At 57.1% G+C, this 24,739-nt stretch overlaps 1 protein-coding gene across 1 annotated transcript; it reads right to left on the bottom strand.

Annotated features, from left to right (window-relative positions):
• Positions 1 to 433: 433 nt before the first annotated feature.
• Positions 434 to 23,954, bottom strand: PSD4 (pleckstrin and Sec7 domain containing 4). Its single transcript, XM_047746940.1, is given in 22 exon segments — positions 434 to 2,712; positions 4,249 to 4,392; positions 4,664 to 4,808; positions 5,313 to 5,479; positions 5,602 to 5,672; positions 6,684 to 6,789; positions 6,791 to 6,845; positions 7,191 to 7,234; positions 8,354 to 8,443; positions 8,624 to 8,635; positions 8,637 to 8,684; positions 8,916 to 9,014; positions 9,159 to 9,230; positions 9,232 to 9,253; positions 9,668 to 9,842; positions 11,504 to 11,673; positions 12,429 to 12,810; positions 13,316 to 13,337; positions 13,339 to 13,395; positions 13,679 to 13,804; positions 14,901 to 16,011; positions 23,639 to 23,954. Coding segments are annotated over 21 exon segments (3,252 nt in total). The 5' UTR covers positions 15,888 to 16,011; positions 23,639 to 23,954; the 3' UTR covers positions 434 to 2,454.
• Positions 23,955 to 24,739: the final 785 nt, after the last annotated feature.

The raw sequence follows: 24,739 nt of genomic DNA, 5'->3' as shown, positions 1-24,739 counted from the left end.
ATATGGCTCCAGAAACTCTTTTTCTTCTCCATCGGCAGAAAGATGTCAGAGTTGCAACCCTTCCCATGGCTGACTTCTCCAGAAGTTGGGGGGCCTGGCTTGGACCACTGGGTTTAGGGAAGTGGAAGGTCCTGGTTCTGGTGATTCCTGGGGACAAAGAGACTAACTTCCTCTTCTTCAGGGAGCAGAGCTCTGCCCCTGGACACCTGAGCACACAAGCTTGAAAGATGCAAGCCCGCCCCCCAGTGGTCGCATATCAGAACTGCAGCCTAGCCTCGCCCTCCCTACCTCCCCAGGCCTCTGGTCCAAGCCATGCCTAGCTGCATTGGCCAGGTGGGGTCCCACGGCCCCCATCTGTCTCTGAAGGCTTCAGGTGCCCAGGTGAAAGACAGGTGCCAGTCCCACATGAGCAAAGAAGCATCAAACTGCCACATACATGCAAAAATGCAGACAAACCTCTGCTTTTTATTCTGGTTTTAGAAAGAAGGATACACGTTCAGTGAGGTCAAATAACCCACTCAAGGCCAAGCTTGTATCGGTCCTGGGGCAATTCACCTCGATCTGATACTAGGTTTTCACCTATTAGCTGCACATCAGTGACCCAAGCTGCTTTAAAAATATTTATCCGTGCCTCTGACCCCAACCTACTGAATCCGAATCCCTGAGCAGAGTGGGAATGTGTCTTCCACATGCCTCTCCAGCAAGACGAAGTGTGCCTCTGCCCTAACAGCAAGGAACCAGAGGACAGGCGGTTACCTCCTGGAGGCCAGAGGCAGGTTCCATAAAAAGTGGTCAATATCAGTTGTGAAATGAATGAATGAACGAATGAGTGGGTGAACAAATGATTCCGAGGTCCCGAGGCTCTGACAGCCTGCACACAGTGTTCCACACCCGCACACGGACACGGACACACACATTCAGACGTGCACAGGTGCCCAGGCAAAGGGAGACCCAGCCTGGGATCCTGCAGGGGGTCCCAGCTGCGCCAATCCCCCTGACCCTCGGTATTTCGCACACACATGCACACCTCCTTCTTCACTGGCCTGCAGTTACTGTACACTGACTGAGTACCCGGCCCTGCCCTGAGCTGAGCCCTATCCAGAAAACCCCTGTGGTCTCCGAAGGGCCAGCCCCGCTTGGTGGCCTTCCAGGCCCCAGGGCTGGTTTCTAGCATGGATGGGAGGAGAGGGGCCCCAGCAGGAAGGCTGGAGAGGCCATGCGTCAGCCAGCAGGCGGCAGCCGGGCAGCAGAGGCCCCTCTTGGCAGGCAGCCTGCTCGCACACTTGGCTGAACAGAGACAATGGTGGCTGCTTCTCCATCCCAGCCTCCTTCCCACAGGCAGAGCCTGAGGTCCATCAGTGTCCGGAACCTCCCCCAGAGCCCAGCTGGGAGGCAGCCAGAGGGCAGCACAGGGGGACTTCCCAGGAAGGGCAGCAAAGCCCCCTGAGAGCTGGCAGGGGGGTGAGGGATTCTGGAAGGGTCCCTGGTGCCCCTCCTTGGGAATGCAACTTCATGGGATGGGCTGCGTGGGAGGCAGCCAGGCTTCCACCCGGCCCTCACAGCTCCCAGACCAGCTCCTTCCAAGAGGGCCCCCAGGGGATATATCATGGCCTCTTGCCCCTCAGCCTCTCCCAGGTCTGAACCTGAGGGACCTCCTTCCCTGCTCTGAGGAAACAAAGGCCCCTTGTTCCCAGGGCTCTCCACAGAGCTCTGGAGGCCCCATGCCCTCTGGCCTTCACTGACCACCAATGGTTCTGCTCTGATGATTAGCAATTGGGTGTGTGGGGTGTGGCCTCTCCCATCTGCCCCAGGTGCACGGGTGATTGTGGGGGAAAGCATACAAAGGCCTGGGGCCCCAGAGTCAGCATCACTGAGTTTGTCCTCAAAGCCCCAGGAGCCCTACCTCTCAGGGGGCAGGGCCGAGCCACCTTGCTCTCTCAGTCACCTGAGGCTGCCTGGGGTCTCCCAGGACCTCTCACCCCAGGCCACCTGACTCCAGAGCAAGACTGTCCTCAGGGCTGTGGCTCCCCTGGCTTGATTGCCCAGAGGCTTCTGCTGCCCCAGCCCCCCTTCTGGAAGCTCAGGGCCCGCGGGTTCTTGGATTCTCAAATGAGTGCTGAGCTGCCCAGGCCCAAGCAATGTGACCACTTTAGACTGTGGAACAGAGAAGGGTGACATGGGAGCGCAGCCCACCCCTTGACCTCTGTCCTCCCTTGGGAGTGAGCAGGGACGAGGGCAGCTGGGGGTTGCCGTGGGGGTGGGCACAGCAGTAGCGGGAAAGCTGCAGTGAGGACTGCAGAGGAGCAGGGGCTGTCCTTCAGCAGGAAAGGGAAGGCCTCCTCCCCAGTGTGGACCCACTAAAGCAAGTCTCCTCCATGGGGTCTCATCTCAGGTCCTTTCCCCCACTTCTACACCCCAGAACTCGGGGCCTGAGTCCGTGAGGCCGTCCCAGCTTCAGAGCTGATTGCGGTTCCTCTTGGGTATGATCTTCCGGTAAGTTCTGCGCTCTGAGATGTTGCGTTTCACCTTGGCCGTGGTGGGGGCCTCCTCCTGGTGCAGGGATGGGCTGGAGTGGGACTTCTTCAGGCTGGGCTTGGGCTCCTGAGCGCCTCCGGCTTCCCTCCCCAGCTGCTCTTCCCACAGGTCCAGGTCATCCGAGGGGCAGTGCAGACGGGCCACCAGCAGCTGCACGTAGGTCTCATAGCGGGTTTTCTGCAATACACGGCCCTGCCCCCTTAACACCAGCAGGGCTTCTGCACAGGAGGAGGCCAGAAGCATGCAGGGCAGACCTCTCCCACGTGTACAAAGCTCTTGACAGTAAAGATTTCTGCAGAAAGAGGGCTGGACACACAGCCAGTGTCTGCACTGAGCTTGAGAAAGCCAACTTTGCAGAACACGGCAGCCACATCGCCAAATCCTGCAATTACCTGGACAGGATTCTAACAGTACCCACCAGCCCAGCCCTGTTCTAACAGCCTCCACCTTGTAGCACTGTAACTAATGTCTCCAGAACATGTTCCATCCCCGAGACACTAAAAGATCCATAACCCGCTAGGCCTGATCTGTGCGGCATTGCACACAAACAGCTCACATCTGTACTGAAGCCTAATTGAGTCTGAATCGCATTTTAACAATTGGCATCTGGAGAGCGGGATGCTAACTACCTTCATCTGTTTAACACTCGGAAGGCCTCTGTAACTAGCAGCCTTCGGATAGGGTCCCAGTGTAGTAAGTGCCTGCTCACCCTCGGTGGCTGGGTGGCCCAGGAGTCCTTGTCTCCACTTGATCAAGAGGGCAATGAGGTCTAGGGAGGGCCTGGGTTTGCTACAGGTTGCAGCTGGTCATAGGTAGGGAGAGGCTAGAATTCTGCAGGCAGAGCTGGGTCCTGTCCCCCAGGACCTCTGGGAAGCAGTGCACCTACCAAGCCAAAGGCTGGGCCACAAAGGCAGGGAGGGGACAGCATGAAGCCCAGCACACACAGCCAGAGATGACACAGATGCTCCCTTCTCTGGTCTCTGCCTCTGGGTGGCTCTGACTCTCTCTGTTCTCATACTGCCCCTTACCTTCCCCCTCCTGCTTCAGGTCCCAGAATGTGCACACTGACCAGAGGCATAAGGTGTAAGGGGGGATGGAGAGATACTATGGGGGGTCAGGGGATAAAACAGTGCAGCATCAGTCAGAGGGGTGAAAAGGTCCTTGGTGAAGGCTATAAATGAGGTACATCCCTGACTGGAGTAGGATGTGAATTCATGGGGTTTGGACACGTTGTTCATTCCTCCTTGCCTGTGTCCTCCCTGTAAAGTGAAGATCATGGTCCCTACGGCAGTTGTTAGACAACTAAACAAGGTATACAGGCAGTATGACAAACGCCATAAATACTGCCTATTAGGACTAGGCAGGTATTAGGGGAAATAATTAAACTAAACCACAGTTTTTCTTTCAATTTAAGTGAAGCCAAGTACTCTACACTCTTAGGTGAAAGAAACTGATCAAACGTCTCCTGTGAGTGTTTCCAGAAAAGCAGCTTCTATGAGCCCCCAGGACAAGAAGTAAAGGGGTCTGAGTGCACACGGACGCACACACTTTGCGCACAGCCCTACACATGAATTCGCACACGGGGCCTCCCCCAGCCCTGAGCAACCCTGGGGAACGAAGGCTGCAAGGCCGGATGCGGCCACGAGAGGGCGGCAGAGGGCCCAGCCGAGGGGGTGGGAAAGCCCAGCGAAGGCAGAGACTCTGCAGCCTGACCTCATACTCCAGGTACTCCTTCCTCAAGCGGTACTCCTCCAGCTCGCGGCTGCGGCCCCGCCGCTCCGGTAAGTTCCTCTGCAGATCCAGCAGGTCGTCGGAGGCGGCGTCCAGGCAGTTCTCGTGGGATCGATGCTGCTCCTCCTGGGAGCGGGAGGCGGAGAGGGAAGCTGTCCCACCGCACCCCTATCCGTTCCGGGCCCGAGGTGCGCAGCCCACCGCAAACCCCTCAACGTTCTGGACCCAGGTGCGCAGCCCGCCCCACCCTCCCTTGGTTCCCGGGCCCAGTGCGCAGCCCACCCCCTCTCCCGGTTCCTAAGCCAGGCGCGCAGCCCCGCCCTCCCATCTCCCACTTCTTCCCCGGGGCTAGAAGCCCCCTTTCCCGCTGCACCCACCCCTTCCGGAGCCCGCGTACCAGGGAGCTTTGGGCGGGACCTATAGGCAGGATGGGCCTGACGAATCGGCGCTGGGAGCCCACCGCGGCGGGGAAGGGCGGCGCCGAGTGCGTGGCCGCGGCCAGGTTGATGCGCGCGATCCAGGAACTCATCTCCTTCGCGGTGCTGAGGGCAGAGGAGATCGTCAGACACCAAGGTGACAGAGTCGACCCTGCCCTTCTCCCCCCCCTCCCACCCCAACCTCCTATGGTCTGCACAGCCTTCCAGACTCGGGATTCAGCGCTTCAAAAAGCCAGAAGCCCGCCCACCAGTCGAGGTGGTTGACCTGTGCTGGTGGCTTTTATCATCCGTCAAAGAGGAAAATCTAGGGAGACGGTAGATTTTTAGATCAAATGGGGGGGGGGGGGATCGATCACTAGAGACTTCCTGGAATCCTGGGTTCAGAAGTAGGAGGCTCGACCAGGCGCTGGACCAGGGAAGAGGCCCAGTCGGAGGCAAAGTGGGCGGGGTCGGGAGAGCAGGTGCGGCCCAAGGACCTCTGCCACCAGCATTCTCCTGCTTCCACCATGGCCCCGGCCAGCAGCTATCAGAGGGTGATGAGTGAGGAACCCGGGAGAGGCAAGCCGGGGCCTTGCTGCTGATCCATCCCCCCCGCCCCGGGGGACTTACGGAGCCTGGAAGAGGTAGAGGCGCCAGTCGGCAGTCCGCAACTGGAAGACATGCGGCTTCTTGGTGTAATGGGTGGCCGGTGTGGCCAGCGAGTGGTGCACCCCCACGGGCTCGTCCACCATCTGCCCCACCAAACTCTCCCCTGCTGGGGGGCAGTGGTCCTCTCCCTGCCGGGTTGGGGGGGGCGGCACAGGGGCTCAGAAAAGAGGTAATCATCAGTTGCCCACCCTCCGAACCATTCTGGGCCCTTCCCTACCCTGCCTGTCAGGGCCATGCACCCCCTTCCTACCTTCAGGAAGTAAAGGACCATCCCTCGAAGCAACGTGTGGAACATCTTCCAGCCGCGCTTGCCCCACGGCGCTGCCCCAGAAGCAGAACACAACCAGACTCAGACACACACGACCCCCTCTCCCTGCCAACTTCATCCCTCACCAGGTGCACATAAACACGCAGCAACATGCCAGCACCACAAGACACAGTCACAAAGAAGCAGGTGCCACACCTCACACCCTGGCAGTTGCACTCAAGCCCCACCAACAACAAAAGCAGATGTCCACACCGACTGTCCCCTCTCTCAACACTCCCACCCACAAGCACACTGCCACCAGATGTCTTTCTGGTCCCATCCTGAGAGGCGCAGGGGCTCAGCTCCTCGTGCAGAAGAAGGCAGGCTTCTCCAGAGTCACCTCTCCACCTTGCTCAGGCCCTGTGGCTTCTTGAAGCCAAATGCTAGTTCCCCGGCCGGCTACCTCACCCTGTGTGATCCATCCAGGACCCCATACTGTTCTGGTCCTGTCGCTGCCCTGCTATAAAGCCTGCACCTGTCTGCAGTGAGGCCAGATGTACCTCCTGCCATTTTGTTCCCAGCAGACTATGCCTGCTGCTTTGTCTGGGGGGGATGCCCTCTGGCCTCTTCCACCAAGGTTCGGCTCAGATACCATCATTTCCCAGAAGCCTCACCCATCCCTGTCCCCACACCTCACCCCAAGTCTAATCAAAGCTGCCCCTCCCTCCACACCCCCATACTTGATCTCCCCCTCCCTACACCCCTCAGCCATTTCCACCTTTTATCCCAGTCACTGATGTGCTCACCTAACCTCCCCCTTACCACGGGGGCCTGGGGAGCAGGGAGTACCTAGGTATGTCTTGTCTCTGAACCCCTGTCCCTGGCATCTTACCCGGTGCCCAGCACATGATTCCCATCAAGGAAGCAACAAAGGCTGCCTGTCCCTGACCCTGACCATGCCATCCCTCTGCACCCCAGCCCCCAGGTCACCTGCGCCAAGCCGCTCCGCACTCCCGCAGGCACGCACACATTTGGGTTTGGTGGCAGACACGAGCCCTCCATGCCACCTGGCAGCAGACACTCACTCTTCTTGCCGTCCGCATCGTGATGCATCTTCCGGGCCAGGATGCCCTGCTTGTAGGTGGGCACCGTGGGGTTCTGGGCCAGCTGCAGGAAAGGGTTGCTCAGCTTTGCCAGTGGGGGGAGACATCTGCGCCTTCTCTGGTCGGCCTGCGTCTTCTTCATCCCTGGACATCAGAGAATCAGGTTGGGGTACTGACAGGCAGAGGCCACCAGAGGTGCCCATGCACCTGTACCCCAGGATCCCAAAAAGGAGTCCTTCAAAGCCAGCCCATCCATTCCTGTCATCCCCACCCCCCACGGCCCCTGACTTCTCCAGGTGTTACCTGGGCTCCTTCACCCCTTGGAGACTTGCCCAGGGCCCGGCCTCTGGCTGGACCCCGCTCAGAGGGGAACACTGTCCAGCACCTCTCCCAGGCTCATGCAACTCTCAGGTAGGCAGGTGGAGGGAGGACAGGCCCAGGGACAGGGGAGAGGGGCAGGGAGTGGAGGGAAGAGGAACTGTCACTTACATAGCCCATTCAAGCTTCTCACTTCGGATAGACCAGTAGAGGGCCTAGAACAGAAGCACACAGTGGGCAGGGAGCCTCGGCCCATGGGGCCCAAACTCTGGCTGGCCCAGGTCAGACAGGGCCAAGCTACAGTCTGCCTCTTCTACCCCCAGCACAGCTGCCTTCCTCCTTGAGCAGGAAGCAGCTCCCACATGCATCCAGCTACCCACGTGTGCAAGCGTGCAGCCACTGACGGAGCGGCCATGTGCCAGGCACCATGGCAGACGCTCCAGACAGGATGAGCAAAGCAATCCTAGTCCCTCCCTGAGCTTAGGGAGGCCTGAACTAGTTCTCTGGGAAAGGAAATGAATCATCCAGTACCATCCTGCCCTGAGGGATGGGACAGAGCAGGAACAGCCCACCAAGGGGCGGGGCGGGGGGCAGGCAACAAATGGATGGTGAAGGAATGAGTCAACGAGGCATTGGGACTTGGAAATGATCTAACAGAGTATTCATGTCCATGCAGTCTTGCTTGCCTTTTTAGCCCCGGCAATGTCTAGCAGGGCACCAAGCACACAGCAAGTGTTCTAGAAACGTCCGCCATGCAGACAAAAGAACCAGCGCATCGCTGCGTATGAAAAGCCAGCCGTGTGCCCCGCGCGCTGTGCTAGGCCCCTGATGACCCTTATTTCATTGTGAGCACCACGTCGTAATGTAGTCGCTACCCCAGGAGGAACTCGAGCAGGCCAGGGGGTAAGCTGCCCAAGACTAGAGTTCAAACCCTAGAACATCTGGCTTCTAAGTCTTAGACTTACTGGCACTTGAAACTCTCTTCTTTGCTCATTCCGAGAACCAAAGACCCAGTGCATCTCAAGACTCCCCATGCTCAGAATCACCTGGAAACTCCAGAGAACATCTTAGGGGTCCCAGCCCCAGGGATTCTAATTCAGTAGGTCCAAGGCAGGGGAGCCTACGAGTTCGTACAAGCCGACAAACTCTAAGGTGTGGCCGCTGGCGGCTGGGATGCACACTCTAGTACCTTCCGTACACCGGCCGTGGCCTCCCGAGGACACTGCAGCAGAGCCAGACCCAGGCTGAGCATCGCCCCCACCTTTGGCGGGGATAAAGAGCTACAGGGGGAGCCCCGGTATCATGAGCCCAGGGAATAGCCCCGTGTGCCTTACCTTCAGCAGCTCCTTCGGGAAGTTCCCGCCATCTCGCAGGCCGTTCAGGTTGGTGATAAATTCCTGGCAGCTCATGCTCTTCCCAATGTTCTGTGGCCATTGAGGGAAGTGAGGCAGCAGGAACACACTCCCCACCCCCACAGAAGACCTTCCCCCCACCACCGTTGGCCCACTCTGGAACCTCTCTCAGTTCTCCAGACCTACCTCCCCCAGAGCCCTTCCCATGACCCCACCCCAGGCCTCTGGCCTCAAGCTCCCCCGTGCCCTCACCTGTCCGTGCAAGGTCCGTGTTGAGGAGGCATGATGGCACGGTCAAGGTGTGAAACGGAATCTGTCCCAGAGGGAGGCAATGGAGAGAAAGCTCCTTAGAACAGGACTCCTGCCTTTTCCGCTGCCCAGGCTGGGTGGGGTGACCGCAGATGCTTTGGGTCTCCGTAGCCCCCCAAACACACGCCCATGAGCTGGTACCCAGTAAATGCCTGAGCAAACCCAGGGGACACTTCCATGCCATCCCCCAAGGCAGCCCAGCATGCCCTGCCTTCAGGGCCCACCCCCTCCCTACCTGCAGAGGAGAAGGCCCCGGATTGCAGTAATGGAAGCGTTTGGAGAACTGGTAGAGGATTCGCTCCCGCTCCTGAGTCTCCCCGCTGAGGACCAGGGCCTGGAGGAGCCCCTGGAAGGAGGACCAGAGTCCAGGACAGGGCCCAGGCTGGGGCAGCCAGCAGGCTCCAGAGCTGGGGGCCAATCAGATTCTGGCCTCACCGGGGCTACCACATCCCAGTCATCCCTCCTTCCCAGAGAGGGCCTGGAGGCCTTACCGGAGGGCTCGGTCCAGGCTCTGGCCTCCAAACTGGAAGAAGGACAAGTACTCATCAGCCCACAGCCCTACTGAAGTCATTGCTGTGAGAGGAATAGGAATGAAGCCTGCAGTGGGGGGTGGGGGGTTGTCTGGGCTGGGACCGCAGATGCCAAGGGGCCCCAGGACCCATGCACATCCCAGAGGGTGAGAGGGCGAGGGAGCAGCCAGGGTCTGGTCTGCCGTGGGCACCCATCTACTGCTGAGTGAGGAGCACACGTGGAGTTGGGTCGGGGGGCAAGGTGGCCAGGCCCAATGGCTCTAGGCAGGGCTCAAGAGTGTGGAGAAGGGGTGACAAGTGGGACTAAGAGGAAGAGGCGGGCACTGCCCCAGGACGGATTAGGACAGGAACGAGGGGATGAAGGTCAGCCGTGGGGCCGCCGGTGGACAGAGTCTGCTGACCGTGCCTCCCTCTCCCGACACAACCTCCAGCCTTGCTCAGGGTCAAATCCCCTTACTTCTTCTGCCAGGTAGGAGGCCACTCAGACTTCCGGAAGCCTTCCAGGTGAAAGAGGCGAGAGGCCAAGTTCCAGGCCACCTTGTCGCTGCTGACACCATTAGCCAGCTTGTCTCTAGTCTGTGGCCTCTGGCCTTCCTCCGGGCACTGCGCTTGGGCATGGGGCTCTCGGAAGCCTGCGAATGTCCAATAGTGTCCTCAGACTTCCACGAGGGATGGACAGGTGGGGGTACTGGGTCAAGTGTCCCTCCAGGTCAGTCATGGAAGGGGTGATCAGCAGGGGAGCTGGAGTGGTGGAGGAGCAAGCTGGACCAGGGCCTCACTGGGGAAACTCGTGCCTGGCCTTGCCTGGCCAGGCCCGGGCACTGGGACGATCCAGAGACCTGGCGTACCTGACAGGCTGGCAAGGGCGGGAGCCAAGCTTGCACACGGTGCCTTCTCAGGTCAACCACAAGGACGCTCTGAGCCTAGCTCACCTCAGGCAGCAGGTACAGCCCTTTGAAGATGCCAGTGATACTGAACCCATCCCCAGGAGGGACGGCACTGGTGTCCCCGACCCCCCACCAGCCACTTGTCTCCCTCACTGTCCTGCCCTGCTTGTGATGCCCCCTTGCCCTCCTCCCCTTCCCTGCCCCAGCCCCAGGTTTTCCTCCTAGAGCTGGAGCCAAGGAAGGTGCAAGGGTGAGGGGAGATCAGGCTCAAGCATGGTGACAGCTGGCGGCGGGGGTGGAGGGCAGTCAGAGGTTGCTACCTCTGACACACTCGGGGGACACTCAGCATCTGACACTCAGAACTTTCGAGGCAACCAAGCCCAGTCTCTGCCGGACTCTTCCATTTCCCTGGCAACCCGACCACCGGGGCTGGGGGATCCTCCTTATGGGGTGTTGGGATATTCCATAGCCCAGTGACCAGAGTTAGGGAGCCGGACAGGAGCAGCATCAGCAGCACCTGCAAATGTTCCCGGGTAAACCGACGCTTATAACACGAGGCCACACCCGACAGTCCCTCTGCTCGAACACAAACGTCCATCTCTGCCCCTGTCTGGGCTGTGTCTTCGCAGCTCACTCCTCCCTGAGGCTCCTGGGGATGTAACAGCACCCCGCTGCAAAGGGACAGACACATCTCGCCCCCCCAAAACACAGGGCTTCCTGAAGTCTGTGTTAGTGTGGCCAGAAGACTCTAGGAGTCGCAGGAAAAGCCACTGACAGACAAGGCACCGGAGGCATTAGTCCAGTGGGCCGTCGGAGAGCAGAAAAATGACAACACACTGGTCACATCTGAAGAGCGCTGTTCGACAATCAGCTGAGCGAGCCCAGAAATGACCTTGTGGATTAGTGTTGTTACAAAAATAGTATCTAGATGGGGAATTGCTTTTGAGGAAAAAAATAATGCAAATATAAACTGTCATGGGATTGGGTACTTTAAATGGGTGCACTGTACGGTCTGTGAATTATTTCTCAATAAAGCTATGATTAAATTCATTAACGGAGGTTTGGGGCCTGCTTGGGATTCTCTCTCTTTCCCTTTCTCTTGGCCCCTCCCCCTCCAAAAAATAAAAATTAAAAATCAAATTAATTGATTGGAATGAAATAAAATAAAACAATAAAGTATGATAAAAATAGCCTCTGTGACCTCACTGTGAAAGTCAAGCACAAAGGAGAGCTCCCATGGGACCAGCACACTCGGCCAGGAAAATTAGCCCAATATTGTGCTGAAAATAAGACTGAGCTTCTTCGGTGGTAATTATATTTAGCATCCTAGCAAGAAAAGTCCTAATTGATCCTTTTTCAATTACTTACTATGAATATATGGTTCCATTTCAGGTGGATCTACTTACTTTTCTCTTGGGCTGAACTTGACTTTAGTTTTGGTATGATGAGCCCTCTCCTCTCAGATCCAGAAAGACTCCCCACTGATTCCCAAGCCTCCCAGCACCTCCAGAGACTGAATGGTTTCCAGATGCATGGAGAAGAGATGCTTCGTTTTGACTGCCTGAGGTTCTGTCCCCATCACCCCGTGACACGGAGATGGGGGGGAGGGCCGACCCTCCAGTTAGTGCAACCCGAAAAAATCACGGTTCCCCTTGCCTCTTCAGGAGGTCCCCTCCTTTCCCAAGGTGGAGGCCCCAGGTGCTGGCAGCCCCCTGCAGTCTCTGGAGGGAGGCAGACATCTAGCTTGGTTCCCCATGGTCCCCTGGTTTCCTGCGTCTGGCCACAGATTTGGGGTCATTCGATCCTGCTATGGGGTCCCGAGATCCACTTCCTTGGTTCCAGTCACACCTGCCCTTGGTGTTCTGGCCTTCCCCCGAGATCTGAGCCATACCCTCAGCCTAAGGTTCACTGATGGGTTTCTCCCAGACACCTCCTTCAAGTTCAAAGCAGTGTGTCATCCCCCCCAATGACAAGCTCTGACCTTCCCACTCCCTACCCTGCTTAGCATGACACCCATCTTTTCTGGGTACAGAGCCCCCATCAGGGCCCTCAAACACCTCCCCCCCTTCTCTCCTGGTGTCCAAGCTCTTGGGGCATTGCCTTGCCAAGCGCAAATCCTGCCCCGTGTGTAAAACTGTCTGCTTTTTGGTTTCTCATGCTTTCCAACCCTCCAGTGTTGCTCAAAGCTGCAGGCACCCATCATACAATCCTGACTTAATCGATGTTAGTATATTAAATCCCATCAGGCATTTCTCATGCTCCATCCAGGCCAGGGAATTCTTAAATGTATCCACAATTAGAAGCCAGAGAGTGGGGTCGTCGGACACTTACCCTGCCACAGAGGTCAAGCACACGCCAGGCTGGACGGCTCCAGCCTCAGCAGTCCCGGCTGGGCCTTCACTCTTCACTTCCTCCCCTGGCTGTGGGGGCTCTCCTGCCTCCTCTTTCTCCGGAAAGCTTGGCTCTGCCCCATCTGTCTCCAAAAGTGAAGGGCATGAAGCTTCTAGCGTCCGCTCAGGAAGACTGCTGCACCAGTTGGGGCCCTGGGGCGATGGGCTGCCTTCCTGTGAGGACACAGGGCTGGGCCTGGGGCCAGGGCCTCTGCTCTCAGACTCGGGGCTGCTGGACTCCGGCGATGAGGCTGGGCTCCCCCAGGGGCCAGGAGCCAAGGTGCACAGAGCAGACTCCTGGGCACACTCAGCATCACTGTCACCTGAGGAAGAACATGGAGGAAAGCTGACATGGGGTGAGAGGCAGGCTGAGGCCAAGGGGCCCCACAGAGCCAGGAAAACAGCCTGGAGGGCCACCTCCTCCAGCTCCCTCCCTGCAGCTCCACCCCCTGGAACTGGGCAGCACGTTCGTCCCTCCTCAGGTCTGGGGACCTCCCACATGTGGAGGCAGCGGGCAGAAGGCTCCAGGGACTCCAGAACCCCAGGCAACCCCAGGGTTCAGGGCTTTCTAAAACCACTAGGACCCAGGCATCAGAAATGCTGGGTCTTTGGCACATTTCTTCATTGAATTCTACGAAATGAGCATTTTCAAACCCTTGTATGAATGAAGTCATAAGAGAAGCAGGATTTCACCCCTGGTCTGCCTTCCGCACAATACCACGGGACTTCTCAATGCTGGTCTGCGGATCCAAGGACAATCTTTGTCCCCCCCTCCCCAGATCCAAAGCCTCCCGCACCCAATTTCCCAGAGCCCATAAGAGGTCTCACCTTGGTCCTGGGAAATCAGAGGCAACCCCAGGCCAGGAAGGACCCTCTTCCATCTGCCAGCCTTCTGGGCTGGGCAGGGCCTGTTGAGAGAGGCACAGGATCTCCGTGAGCCCTCGAGGCACTGAGAAGCAGGGGTAGGGGAGAATGACTTTGAATATCCAGGGCCCTCCCTCCCTATTCTCTTCCCACCCTGGCAACAGGGCCCCAGTCTCATCCGGAGCCCTCAGATCAGAAGAAGAACCCCGGAGAGAAGACCTGCATCCTACGGGTACTGGTGCCCGCCCTGAGAATCGAGAATCACCGGGGCTCACGTTCCTCCATACAGATGGGGAAGGGGAGGCCGAGAGAGGGGAAGTGACTTGCCCAAGGTTGCATAGGATGCCTGGCAGAGCTGGGGTCAGATCCAACTTGTCCTGTTTCCGAGGTCAATACTTTGTCCACACTGGATGCCACAGATGGGGCGGGGCCAAGACTGTCCCCCAGAGAAGTCTTAGAGAGAAAGAGAGGCAAGAGGTTTGACCCAAGGGAAACTGTTCTTAGGGCTTTTAATGTACCCTGCTAGGCCTAGGGAGCCCCTCCTCCATGCTCACAGATTTCCAGTCTTCTCTGTCCCCATCTTCCTCCCTCCGTGGTCTGCAGTACCAGCCCAAGGACCGGCTATATTATAGGGAGGGTGACAGCACCCAGGCACTGGGGCAGAGCAATAGCCACTTGCTGTGAGGATGGGGCTCCCAGGCACCTCCCTGAGGACCCCAAGGACCCTAGAGCAACAAGATCACAAGAACGCACTCTCACGGGACAGAGCCACAACACTGCAGCCTTGGGGTTGGGGGACAGCGACAGTATCTAGCAGCTCCTGTTATCTTAGGGTCAGGTAGGAGATCCACTCTGGGTAATGACTCTTCTGCATTTTCTCTGGGACCAGAGAGATTAGAAAGTTATAGTCCCACTCTGCCATCTTGAGTTTCCTTATCTCTTGAGCAGAAGGTTCCCTGGGAAAACTGTGTTCCCTACCATCTCATGTCATTTGTCCCCAGAGCTCAGCCCAGTTGCTATTGAGGATATCTGCCATTGTCATGAGGGCCCAATCTATCCACCCTGGGGGGTAGGGTGGAGGGGTGGGAATGAAAGATGGTGAACTCAAAGTAACCAAATGCCGAAATCTCTCAAGAAAAGGCCAGACTCTTAAAACAGATATCTCCTGCCTGGGGCAGAGGTCATCTGGCCTCTTATGGTTGGGAAAGTCCTGGAGGTGGGAGGGGTCGAGTCTAAGAATGGCCTGGAACACACTGCCTTGGAGGATCTGTTTGTTCTCCAAATGTGTCCAGACACAGTCCCTGGAGCTGCTGAGATGGAGACATTTGTGGACTTAATTGCCAGCACGTTCTGTTGACATCATGGCATTTGTACAATGTCCTGTAATTCTGAAGGCCACACTGGGGCTGCTTTTCTGCTGTATTGCTTCAGGATTCCAAAAGGCCCTAGCATAGAAAAAGAGTGTTCTGGGCCCAGTGACCACAGAGAATAGCCCTTCCTTCCCTGTCCTTACACACAGTCTTGGGTGGGTCCCCAGGGCTCGGCTTACCTCAATCTCCCCACAGTCAGGAGGTACTTCAGGGGTCCCCTTGGTGGCCTCATTCACTACAGGCCACGAGAAAGAGTGAGGTTTGTAGGTGGGTACAGGGAACGGAGGCGTGGTGTGCCCGCTGGAATCAGCTGTGCCAGCCCCCAAATCCAGCTCGCTGTCCAATTCCCATAGGACTCCCCCTCCTGGGAGAGGAGGCTCTAGGATGTGGGGACACTCAGGCTTGGGTCCCACATCCACGCAGGAGTCTGAGAGCCCCCAGGAATAGCGAGCTCCAGAAGCACTGTCCGAGCAAGGGCTCTCCAAAAAGAGGGGATTGTCAAAGAACAGGCTCTCCTCCTCAGCACCCCACTCCGGGGAGGAGTCTGTCCTTCCCTCCCTGGGCCACAGGGAGTGCTGGTTCTCCCCCTCAGTGCCACTGCTGTCTCCTCCTGGGGCCTCATCCACTGGTGAGTCATCCACAGGTGAGCTGGGGAGGAGGCCTGAGCCCTGGGGGCCTGCGGGGGCTGGAGGGGAAAGCGGGGAGCTCCACAGGGCAGCGGGGAGGCAGCGACACCTCAGCTCAGCCCTGAGCCCCTCTGTCTTCTCCAGCTCCTCTTCCAGGTCCAGGACACACATCTGGGCCTGCAGGATACCTGCCCAGAACACCACCTGCGTGGACGTGCTCTGGCTCTGCCTCGGGCTCCCCAGGGGATGGCTGTTCCCCGGTGACCCGGGGGGTGCTGCTTTGTGCCTGGGCTCCTCCTGGGAGGAGCTACTCCCCAAGTGCAGGGGCTCCATGCTGGAACCCCCAGGGGGAGCATCTGGCCTCGTAGAATCGGGAGGCTCCAAGGCCCAGGTCTGTTCTCCATGAGGTTCGGGAGGGTCGGGAAGGCTGCACGTGTCCCTCAGGTGCGCCCCTGGGCCAGGCTGCAGGTTGTCTCCCAAATAGAGGTTGAGAAATTCCATGGGATTGGGGTGTTCTGAGAGTCTGTCGTCTCCCATCATCCAGTGTGCAAGCTGCTCTGGCGCCCCCAGAAGTGTCTGCCTTCACAGTCCCATGGTGTGGGTCCAGGGCAGCGCTGGCGGCGGATGGGAGGGGCAGCGGGATGGGGGGATCCACACGCCTACCCTGGAAGTGCCGAAAGCAAATGCGTGTTAGCGAAGTGTGCTCAGCCCCTGGAGGCCCACGTCTTGTGTATCAGACAGGTTTCCGGGGTTTGCCGCAGCCCCGGCCCTAGCCGAGGGGCATGTGCCCTCCACAGCCTTGCCTGGTGTGAGGGGGGCACCAGAGACGCTGTCCACCCCCAGTCGCCCCACCTCTACTGTTCGCACCACGGCGGCCCTGCTCCGGAGACACCTGCCTGCTGGCTGAAGGTGGCCGAGTGGCCTCCTGGAAAAAAATAAATGGGACATCTTCTTGGGCATTAGGGACAGAGAACTTAGACACTGAAGTGGCTGGTGGCAGGAATGGCAGGTGGACGTCCCTCAGAACAGCATGAAAGCCGTGGTAAACCGAAAACACACGTCAGCCAAGAGCGTGGGAGCCACGCAGACACAGACTCCAGGCCAGGAGCCCTGAGGGAGGCACAAACACCCAAGAGAGGAAGGCACAGGCTACCTTATTTCTACTTCCCAGACCTCCTATCTGCCTCACCTCAGCTGGAGGCCCCGCAGGAGGACCCCCCAGTCCTGGGGCCCCAGCCACCAGCTGTGATGGGAGGGGAGGCCATGGCGGAGCCCATGGGGGCTGTACCACACCAGCTCAGACTCGCCCCATGCATCGGCCACACTAGCACCATGTGCATGCAGCCGAGGAATCTTTTTTTTTTTTAAAAGATTTTATTTATTTATTTGACAGACAAAGATCACAGGCAGGCAGAGAGGCAGGCAGAGAGGCAGGCAGAGAGAGGAAGGGAAGCAGGCTCCCTGCTGAGCAGAGAGCCCGATGCAGGGCTCCATCCCAGGACCCTGAGATCATGACCTGAGCTGAAGGCAGAGGCTTTAATCCGCTGAGCCACCCAGGCGCCCCGCAGCCGAGGAATCTTGAAGGGTATTTTCCAGGAGCACGTGTCTCCCTCCTCTGCAGGTAGACAAGTCACATGGCTCTCTGGGTGACCCTGCTTCTTCAAAACAGTGGCTTGTTTGGGTCCCAGGGACACCCGTTTCCCACTGGGCAGAGGATCCCAGGCAGCTCAGGGTTAAGGCTATGGCCCTTCCAGCACAGTATGGTCCCCAGCAAAGAACGCACCCCTGACTCCACACATCTTCTCCGGTCTTCCCTTTGGCCACTTCCTTCACTCAGCATCTGCACCCTGAAGTCTTACATGCACTTGTGCGCTGTATTAAACTATTTGGGGGAACAAGGTATAAAAAAACACACACCGAGGGGCTTAGTGGGTTAAAGCCTCTGCCTTCAGCTCAGGTCATGATCCCAGGGTCCTGGGATCATACCGGGCATTGGGCTCTCTGCTCAGCAGGGGGCCTGCTTCCTCCTCTCTCTCTGCCTGCCTCTCTGCCTAGTTGTGATCTCTGTCTGTCAAATAAATAAATAAAATCTTAAAAAAGAAAGAAAGAAAGAAAGAAAGAAAGAAAGAAAGAAAGAAAGAAAGAAAGAAAGGAAGGAAGGAAGGAAGGAAGGAAGGAAGGAAGGAAGGAAGGAAGGAAGAAACACACCTGCTCCCAACTTGTAAACCACTACCCCTACCCCTGCAGCTGCCTACCTACTGGGCTCACCATCAGACATCAGACTCAATAAATAGGAATCCCCAGGGCTGGAAGACCAGGGTCAGATGAGGGGCCTACTGTCCAAACCTATTTCCTGAGGTCACCTAGGAAACATGGCTTGGCACTACACCCTCTTTCAGGAGGGTGCCAGACAGAAATGACACAGGACCACCATGAATTTCAGTTTCTTGTTCCTCCTGAGAGCCTCTGCCTAAAAGTCCCTCAGAAATAGAACCCCTTTCTGGACTTTTCCCTCTCTGTCCCAACCCCCCACCCCCACCCTAGTCCTACCTCGGAGCAAGAATATGTCATTGCTGAACTCGGCCTCATGATCCTGAACTTGCAGTCCCTGGGGAAAGCCAGCCTTCAGGGCCACCAGGTTCTGGCAGTGACTGTGAAAATTGTGCTTTCTCCAAAGCTGGGGCTGTTGCTTATTTTTAATCGTGGATACGATGCTCTGAATCAAATCAGTGTGCACTGGTCTCGCCCTGGGCTCTTCTTGCATGGGTCTCCTAGCTTAGCCTTGGCTCCTGCTCAGTTCTTTGTCTCCACCCCTAGCCCTGCCCCATTTATAGGCTGAGGATGCATAGGCTTTGCTCCCTAAGTATTCGGTTGGCTCCTCAGAGGGCCAATCCCAGAATACCTCCCTCCCCCTAAGCAGCCGTCCATTTCTACTCTCCATCCCTCTCTGTGTAAGAGAGCTGCCATGGTCCTCTATCCAAAGGGGAAGGAGGAGTGAGTCTCACAACCCACTGTCTATACTCTGGCAGCCCTTCCAAATCCATGCATCCCTCCCCAGGCCAGTGGGAGAGAGGAGGTGAGATCCCCCCACCGCAGCCTTCTGGAGCAAGCGGCCCACACGGTACTGAGAACACTGGGAAGGCAGTTCCATTTAGGAGCCAGAGGACAGAGGTGGAGGGAAGCACCTTATTATAGCTCTCTTCCCTCCCTCCCTGCCAAGACCTGGTCTATTTGTGCTTGGCTGGCCCTCCTCCCCACACCCCTGCTCTGGTTCTCATTGCTCCACACATCCATACATGGTATGTGACTGCGTGTCAGCCTCAGGAGCATGGCCCTGCGCCCACGAGAGCATTTTGTCTGGATGACAGCACTCCCCCTACTCTCATTAGTGAACTCACTTAATGGGAAAAGTTCAAACGCCCATAACTGGAATGAGAAGAGCCAGCAGCGGCCCATGGAGAGGACATCCTGCCATTTGTATGAGACAAGAGCCCCACGTGTTCCTCTTTGCGAATACATACATCTAAATAAATCTGTGCATGAATTAAGGAGCCATAAGGGTGGATGTTCACGACTCTGCGAGGCATCAAAGGTCACTGGATCTGCCTGCCCAGGTGATCCTCAATGCGCTCCATTGGAAAATTCAGAGAAGCTGTCACAGCTTTCCAGAGACCAAAAAGGAGGGAGCAGATTTCTGGGGCCCAAGGAGTCTAAAGGGCCTGAGGGAGGTAGGGATTGGGACTGGGGAATGAAGGGAAGCAGACAGACAGACAGACAGATGGAGCACTGGGTAGGGAAAGAGGTGTACAGTTTGGTTGGGCCACGACTCCTCGGAATCAATTAAACTCACCCTGGCTCCACCCCAGCCCTCACTCCCCGTCTCAGAGCATTTAGCGCAGGGTGTGACCCCCAGTGCTTTCCGGCACGCTCTCGTCTGCATCCCCTTCCCAGAATGTGAGCACCAGGAAGACAGACTCCTTGTGCTTCTGTTCACCTGTCTCAGCACAGAAGTACTGAAGGACTGAATCTGTTGCGTGCATATGTTATGCCCACACCCACCTCCAAAGTTCTGGGCATTCCTTATACTTCAGTTCAAGTACATTTAGAAGTACATTTGGAAGTTAAAAGTCAGTATCACCTCGAGAAGTTCCGGATCACCCTTGGGACACCTGGGGGGTGGTGACAGAGCCCACTGGGCAGTGTTCCTGGCTCTAGGCTGGCCATTCCAAAGGGGCAGCACACAGCTCCACGGTATGGAGCAAATTCACATACAGGATGCCTAATCTTTGGGACATGCTTATACTAAAAATTTCCTCTGTTTAACTGAAATTCAAACTTAATGGGCATTCTGTATTTTACCTGGCAACCCCACGTGCAACTCACGGGGGAGGGGAAAAGAACGTACCAAGCCCTCGCAATGCACCTGTCATGCAGCTCAGTGCTTTACAGCCATGAGCTCATCTGCAGGTCTGGACAGCCACCCCACACATGAGACAAGTGGTAACATTTCCTTCCTACTAAAAAGGAGCAAAGACTCAGAGACTGAGAGAAATGGACCCAGGGAGCTCAGCTAATAAGTAGGGGAGCTGGGGTCTGCATCCAGGCCTGTGGCTCTCTTAAGCATCACTGTCTCTCCCCCATACATACATCAATTCCCTTGGGCCTTTGTGAACTGAATGAAGCATAAATTATTTTGAAGCAGAGAGTCTCTTGAATTCATCAGTTTTACCACTGTCCAGTGCAGTGCCTATTTGACTCAGAAGTGGTCCTCTGAGTTTGTGGAATTCTGTGGTACAGAATTGTGGTCCTCTGAGTTTGTGGAATGGAGAAGATGGATGGATGGATGAATGGATGCAAGGGAGGGACAGAGGGTAGAAGGGAAGAATAGATAGATTGATAGATGGATGGATCAATGGTTGGCTGGAAGGGAGGGATGGATGGAAGGATGGATGGATAGATGATGAATGGATGGGTGGATGGATGGATGGATAAAAGGGAAGGATGGAGGGATGGGTGGATGGATGATGGATGAATGAGTGGGTGGGAGGGATGGATCCTCAGAAAGCCCCTCCTCAAAGATCTTACTAGAGGACTAGGAAGACTGAGGCTTAGAAGAGATTAAGCATCATTTTGACCTCACGATTTCCTCCCAAGGGCAGTCTGCCATCTTCCTCCCAGGAAGCCCAGTGCCCTTGAGGAAGAGCTTTCCCAGAGGTGAGGTCCTGCCAGGCCAGGAGCCAAAATGTTCGTACGGGTCCTGACTCCCACACAGCAACTGGATAGAGAGGAGGAGATGTGAGGAAGACCCACCCACTCAATCACCTTGTTTGGGCTCTCTGCCTGTGCGAGGCCACTGTCACTGAGGATTTAAGAAGTGTCTCTCCTCCCCTGCCCCCTTTCTTCTTCTCATTCTTTCTCTTTCTCTTCCCCATCTCCTCTCTCTTTCTCACCTCCTTTTTAAATTGCTCTTCCCTGAATGAAGCGATAGGATGAACTGGGGGGTAAGGTCACTTCCTATGGCCATCAAGGCAGCCCCACCACTCACCTGAGTGGGGGCAGGCTGACACGGCCAGGGTCAAGGGTGGGGCAAGGGTTTCTATTTCCTGGAGGGAGGGTGGCACCTTTTAGGCGGAGGTGGGCCAGGAACTGGGGACCAGAAGCTCAGGTCTCCAGCGCCTAGAATTTTCTTGGTTTACCTTCTTTTCTCAGCCCCAGTGTTCAGTGAAATCTCTGTTGAAATGGCTTGTCTCGGGTATCCTAACCAGAACAAAGGAGGAAAAAGGTCTGCCACATGCCTCATAAGGTGGGTTGTGTTCACCTCCAAAATAAGTGGCCCTTCAATGGTTTGTGGAATGGAAGGATAAGTTCCAGGAGAAGTGGAATGACTCTGGAATCCAACAACATGCTCTGAGCTCTTCAGACAGTGAGCAGAAGGAATGGGAAGGAGCTGAGGCTGGCGGAGAGGGAGGAGGTGGGGGGGGACACCCCCTCTCTACCTTAGTGGAGAAAACTGCTGGGCCAAGCAGTGCCTGGCTGATGGGAGTACAGGACGCAGAATCTGACTGCTGGGGGATCAAGGGGGCATAAGTCCCTCCACCCCTACCTGACCTTGCCCTGTCTTCAGTGCAACCCTGTCTTGATCTTGGGGGCGAGGAGACCCATTGGCTCCTGGGTTGTAATTTGGAGAGTGGATTTGCTTTTCACCACCCCCACCCCTAGCTTTCTGCTTGGGCACACAGCCTGTACCCTCTAGTACAAGGAGACCACAGGAGGCTGGAGGAGAGCCTGCCCCGAGCGGGGAGATGGTGCCTTGAATGTCTGCAGCCCCCTCTGCCTGGAGGCTCACGGACGAGACTCACTCAAGTCCTGCCTACAACTGACAGCTCTGTGACTCTGGTCAAAAACTTTCCCTGGTTCCTTATCTATAAAGTAAGGAAATAAGATGGAGTCAAGCTATTCTATAGATCTGTGATAAAGCAGAATGGGTCTGGGAGCTGCTGCTGCTGCTGGCCCGGCCCCCTGGTAGGTGCTCAGAAACAGCACGTCCTGCTCAGTTCATCTTTGCTCCTTTGCTGGTCATTCAAGAAGCCAAAACAAACAAGCACACAGACAACCCTCCCAGTGGGCTCCCTGGGCACTCAGCCTCCTCCTGGAGCCTCCCAATTCTGTCCCTCACTCCATTTAAGCTTCCAGACTCAGCAGACGTTCCTTCCTTTTGCCATGGCAATTTTTCCTTCCAATGGAAAAGCAAAGGCTCCTCACCCGCCCAGGGATTTAGGAGGCAGCCTGTGCCCACACAGCCCTCGGGAGAAGCCAGGTGAGGGATGTCATCCTGGAAGGCAGAGGAATAGAGAAGTTTCTTATCTGGAGTTACAAGACAGATGCTCCTGCCTGAACCTGGGCCAGGGCGCTGTGAGAGACAGCACTAGGGGCAGCCCCACATCCTGCCCACACGGAAGTAGACTTCATGCAAGTGTGCACCGGGAGGGGGGGGCACGGTGGAGGGGCAGTGGTGCTGAGGACCCTGCAGGGGTGGGTGTCAGCTGGGGCTCAGGCAGAGAGAGAGAACAGAGAGGGTGCAGAGAGGATGGGATATAGAGAAGATGGGGGCAGAGAGAGTGAGGGAAGAGAGAATGGAAGACAGAAAAGATGGAGGGCAGAGAGGATGGGACAGAGATGCTGGGGTATAGAGAGAATGGGGCAGAGCACCGATGCGTCTCCAGAGCAGCTGCCCCCTGGGAAGGACAAGGACCCCGAGGAGGGCTCAAGGCCAGGCTGGACCACTCTCACCCCTTCTTGGGTCCCCCCCTCTCCTTCCCCAAAGAGCCCACAGCCCAGGTTCTAAGCCCTGTGCTGGGTGGTTCCTCATCTGTAGAAAGCAGCAGTTCTGGGATGTTCTGAAGCTCCAGAAGGCTGGGGAGACAGGACCCTCTGAGGCACGTTGCTTTCAACCTGGCTAAGGTTCAACAGGCCTGAGGGGTATTACTATCTGCTGACAGGTCACTCTCCCCTGCCTTTTCAACAGAGGAGTGACACCAACCATATGATCTTAGGCTCTAGGAGGACCTTCCCTCTGGGAGACTCCCGTCTACCATGAGGATGACAGCTACAAGCAGAAGGCCTCAACGTCCCGAACAGAGAGGCATCTGTGAGTAAAATGATGGCCGTCACACCTAAGGTCAATGGGTCAAAACATCAGCTGCCCTGGCAAGCCGGCTACTGGCGTCCCTAGCACCAACCCAGCCTCTCGGAGTATGGCGGAAGGTGAGGTAGAACCAGGAACCCCCTCATGGTGGATTCTGTGTCTGATCTCCCACAGTGACTGCACCCAGAGCTGCCCCCCCACCCAAAGCCCAGGCCTGCCTGGCTTCCTTCTCTTCAGCCTCTCCAAGGCTCACTGGAGGCCTCTGGCCACAAAACCCCTCACTGGGTACCGCCCCACAGTCATCACCAGGGACCCAGGGAGGCCCACAAGGGGTTCAGGAAGGAGCCCCTCCCCCCCATAGTGGCAAATTACCCCCCCCAAGCGGCTCTGGAGAGGCCAGGGTAAGTGGGGGCCAGACTGGGAGGGGTAGGTTGAGGAAGGAGGGGTACAGGGAGAAGGAAGATGAAGGTGACCACTCCAGCCCTGCCAGGCCCACAGAAGGTATGGACACAGTGGGCCCACAGAGTCCTCCTTCCTGTCCACCTGCCCCAGCAGCTACCACAAGGGCCCACACGGGACTCTCCGCATCCCCTGCTCCCCCCAGCTCCCTCCCGGCCGCCACCCCCCGCAGGCCCACCTTGCTCACCTCCAAAGGCCCTGGGAGAGGGCAAGCAGGCCTTCCCGATACAAGGGCCGTCCACCAGTGAATGGAGAATGTGGCTGCCGGTGCTTCCGACTTCCGCTCCCCTCACCACCACATGCTCAGCCCTCCCACCCAGCGGCCTCCCCAGATCTCCCGAGCTGCTCGCCACCTCACACTTCCTGCCCACAAGACAAGCGCCTCCATTCCCAGGCCCACTGCCTCTGGCCCCCTTCCCCAGGCCGCCCGCTGCCTGGAGGCCCCTACCCTGCACCAGGCCCAGAGAGAAGTGCCAACGCCCTTCTCCCCAGTCAAGGGCCCCAGTCAAGGGCCCAGGGAGAGAAAGGGGAAGGTGCTGCGCCTTCAGCTGTAGACAGGCCCCACCCCCTTCCTCCCTGTGGTTGTCCCCAGGTTCTCATCTCTGCCCCAGCTGGCAGTCCCTGGGGGACAGAGGAGGGCCCTGGGCCTGGCAGCTTTTCTTTTTTCTTTTTTTATTTTTTTTTTGCATAAAAGATATTGGGAACTCTGCGTGGCTTCCTCTCCCATAGGTAACAGCGGAGCCGAATGCCGTTGTCTTGTTTTACAAAGCGTCCTCCAGTAGCACCTCAGCCACCCCTCTCAGCTACTTCATGAAGCATTGCTATGTCCATTACAGACAGGAGGCAGGCTCAGAGAGGTTATGCTGCTGCCTACGGTCACACAGCTGAAGTTAGAACTCAGAGTGTCTGACCAAGAGAACCAACTGCCATCCATTCCCCATTGCTGAATTCCCAATGGGTGTCTGCAAGACACAGGTCCCAGGTGTCCACAAGTGAGAGACAGAGGCTGGTGGGGAGCCACGCTCATGCACCAGTCTCTTCTCCCTCTGAACAACCACCACCAACATCCCTGCTGAGGCTCTAAAGCCCCTGTTTCCCACCCCTCAAGCTCCAGGCCGCATAATTCTGAGCGCCCCAGAGACCCTGCCACTTGGGAGTCCCAGAAGCAGAGCACCTTCTGACCCAGGCCACCCTAGCCCGTAGTTTACAGGCCCTAGCTCCAGCTCTACCCCTCCTCCAGCTGTGTCCCTCCCCTACAAAGCCACGCCTATCAGCCCCTTCCCCACCA

This window comes from Lutra lutra, chromosome 9 (genome assembly GCF_902655055.1).
Source record: "Lutra lutra chromosome 9, mLutLut1.2, whole genome shotgun sequence".
NCBI classification, from domain to species: Eukaryota; Metazoa; Chordata; class Mammalia; order Carnivora; family Mustelidae; genus Lutra; species Lutra lutra.
The sequence above is the reverse complement of the archived record's forward strand: the minus strand, read 5'-3'. Positions and strand labels throughout refer to the sequence as shown.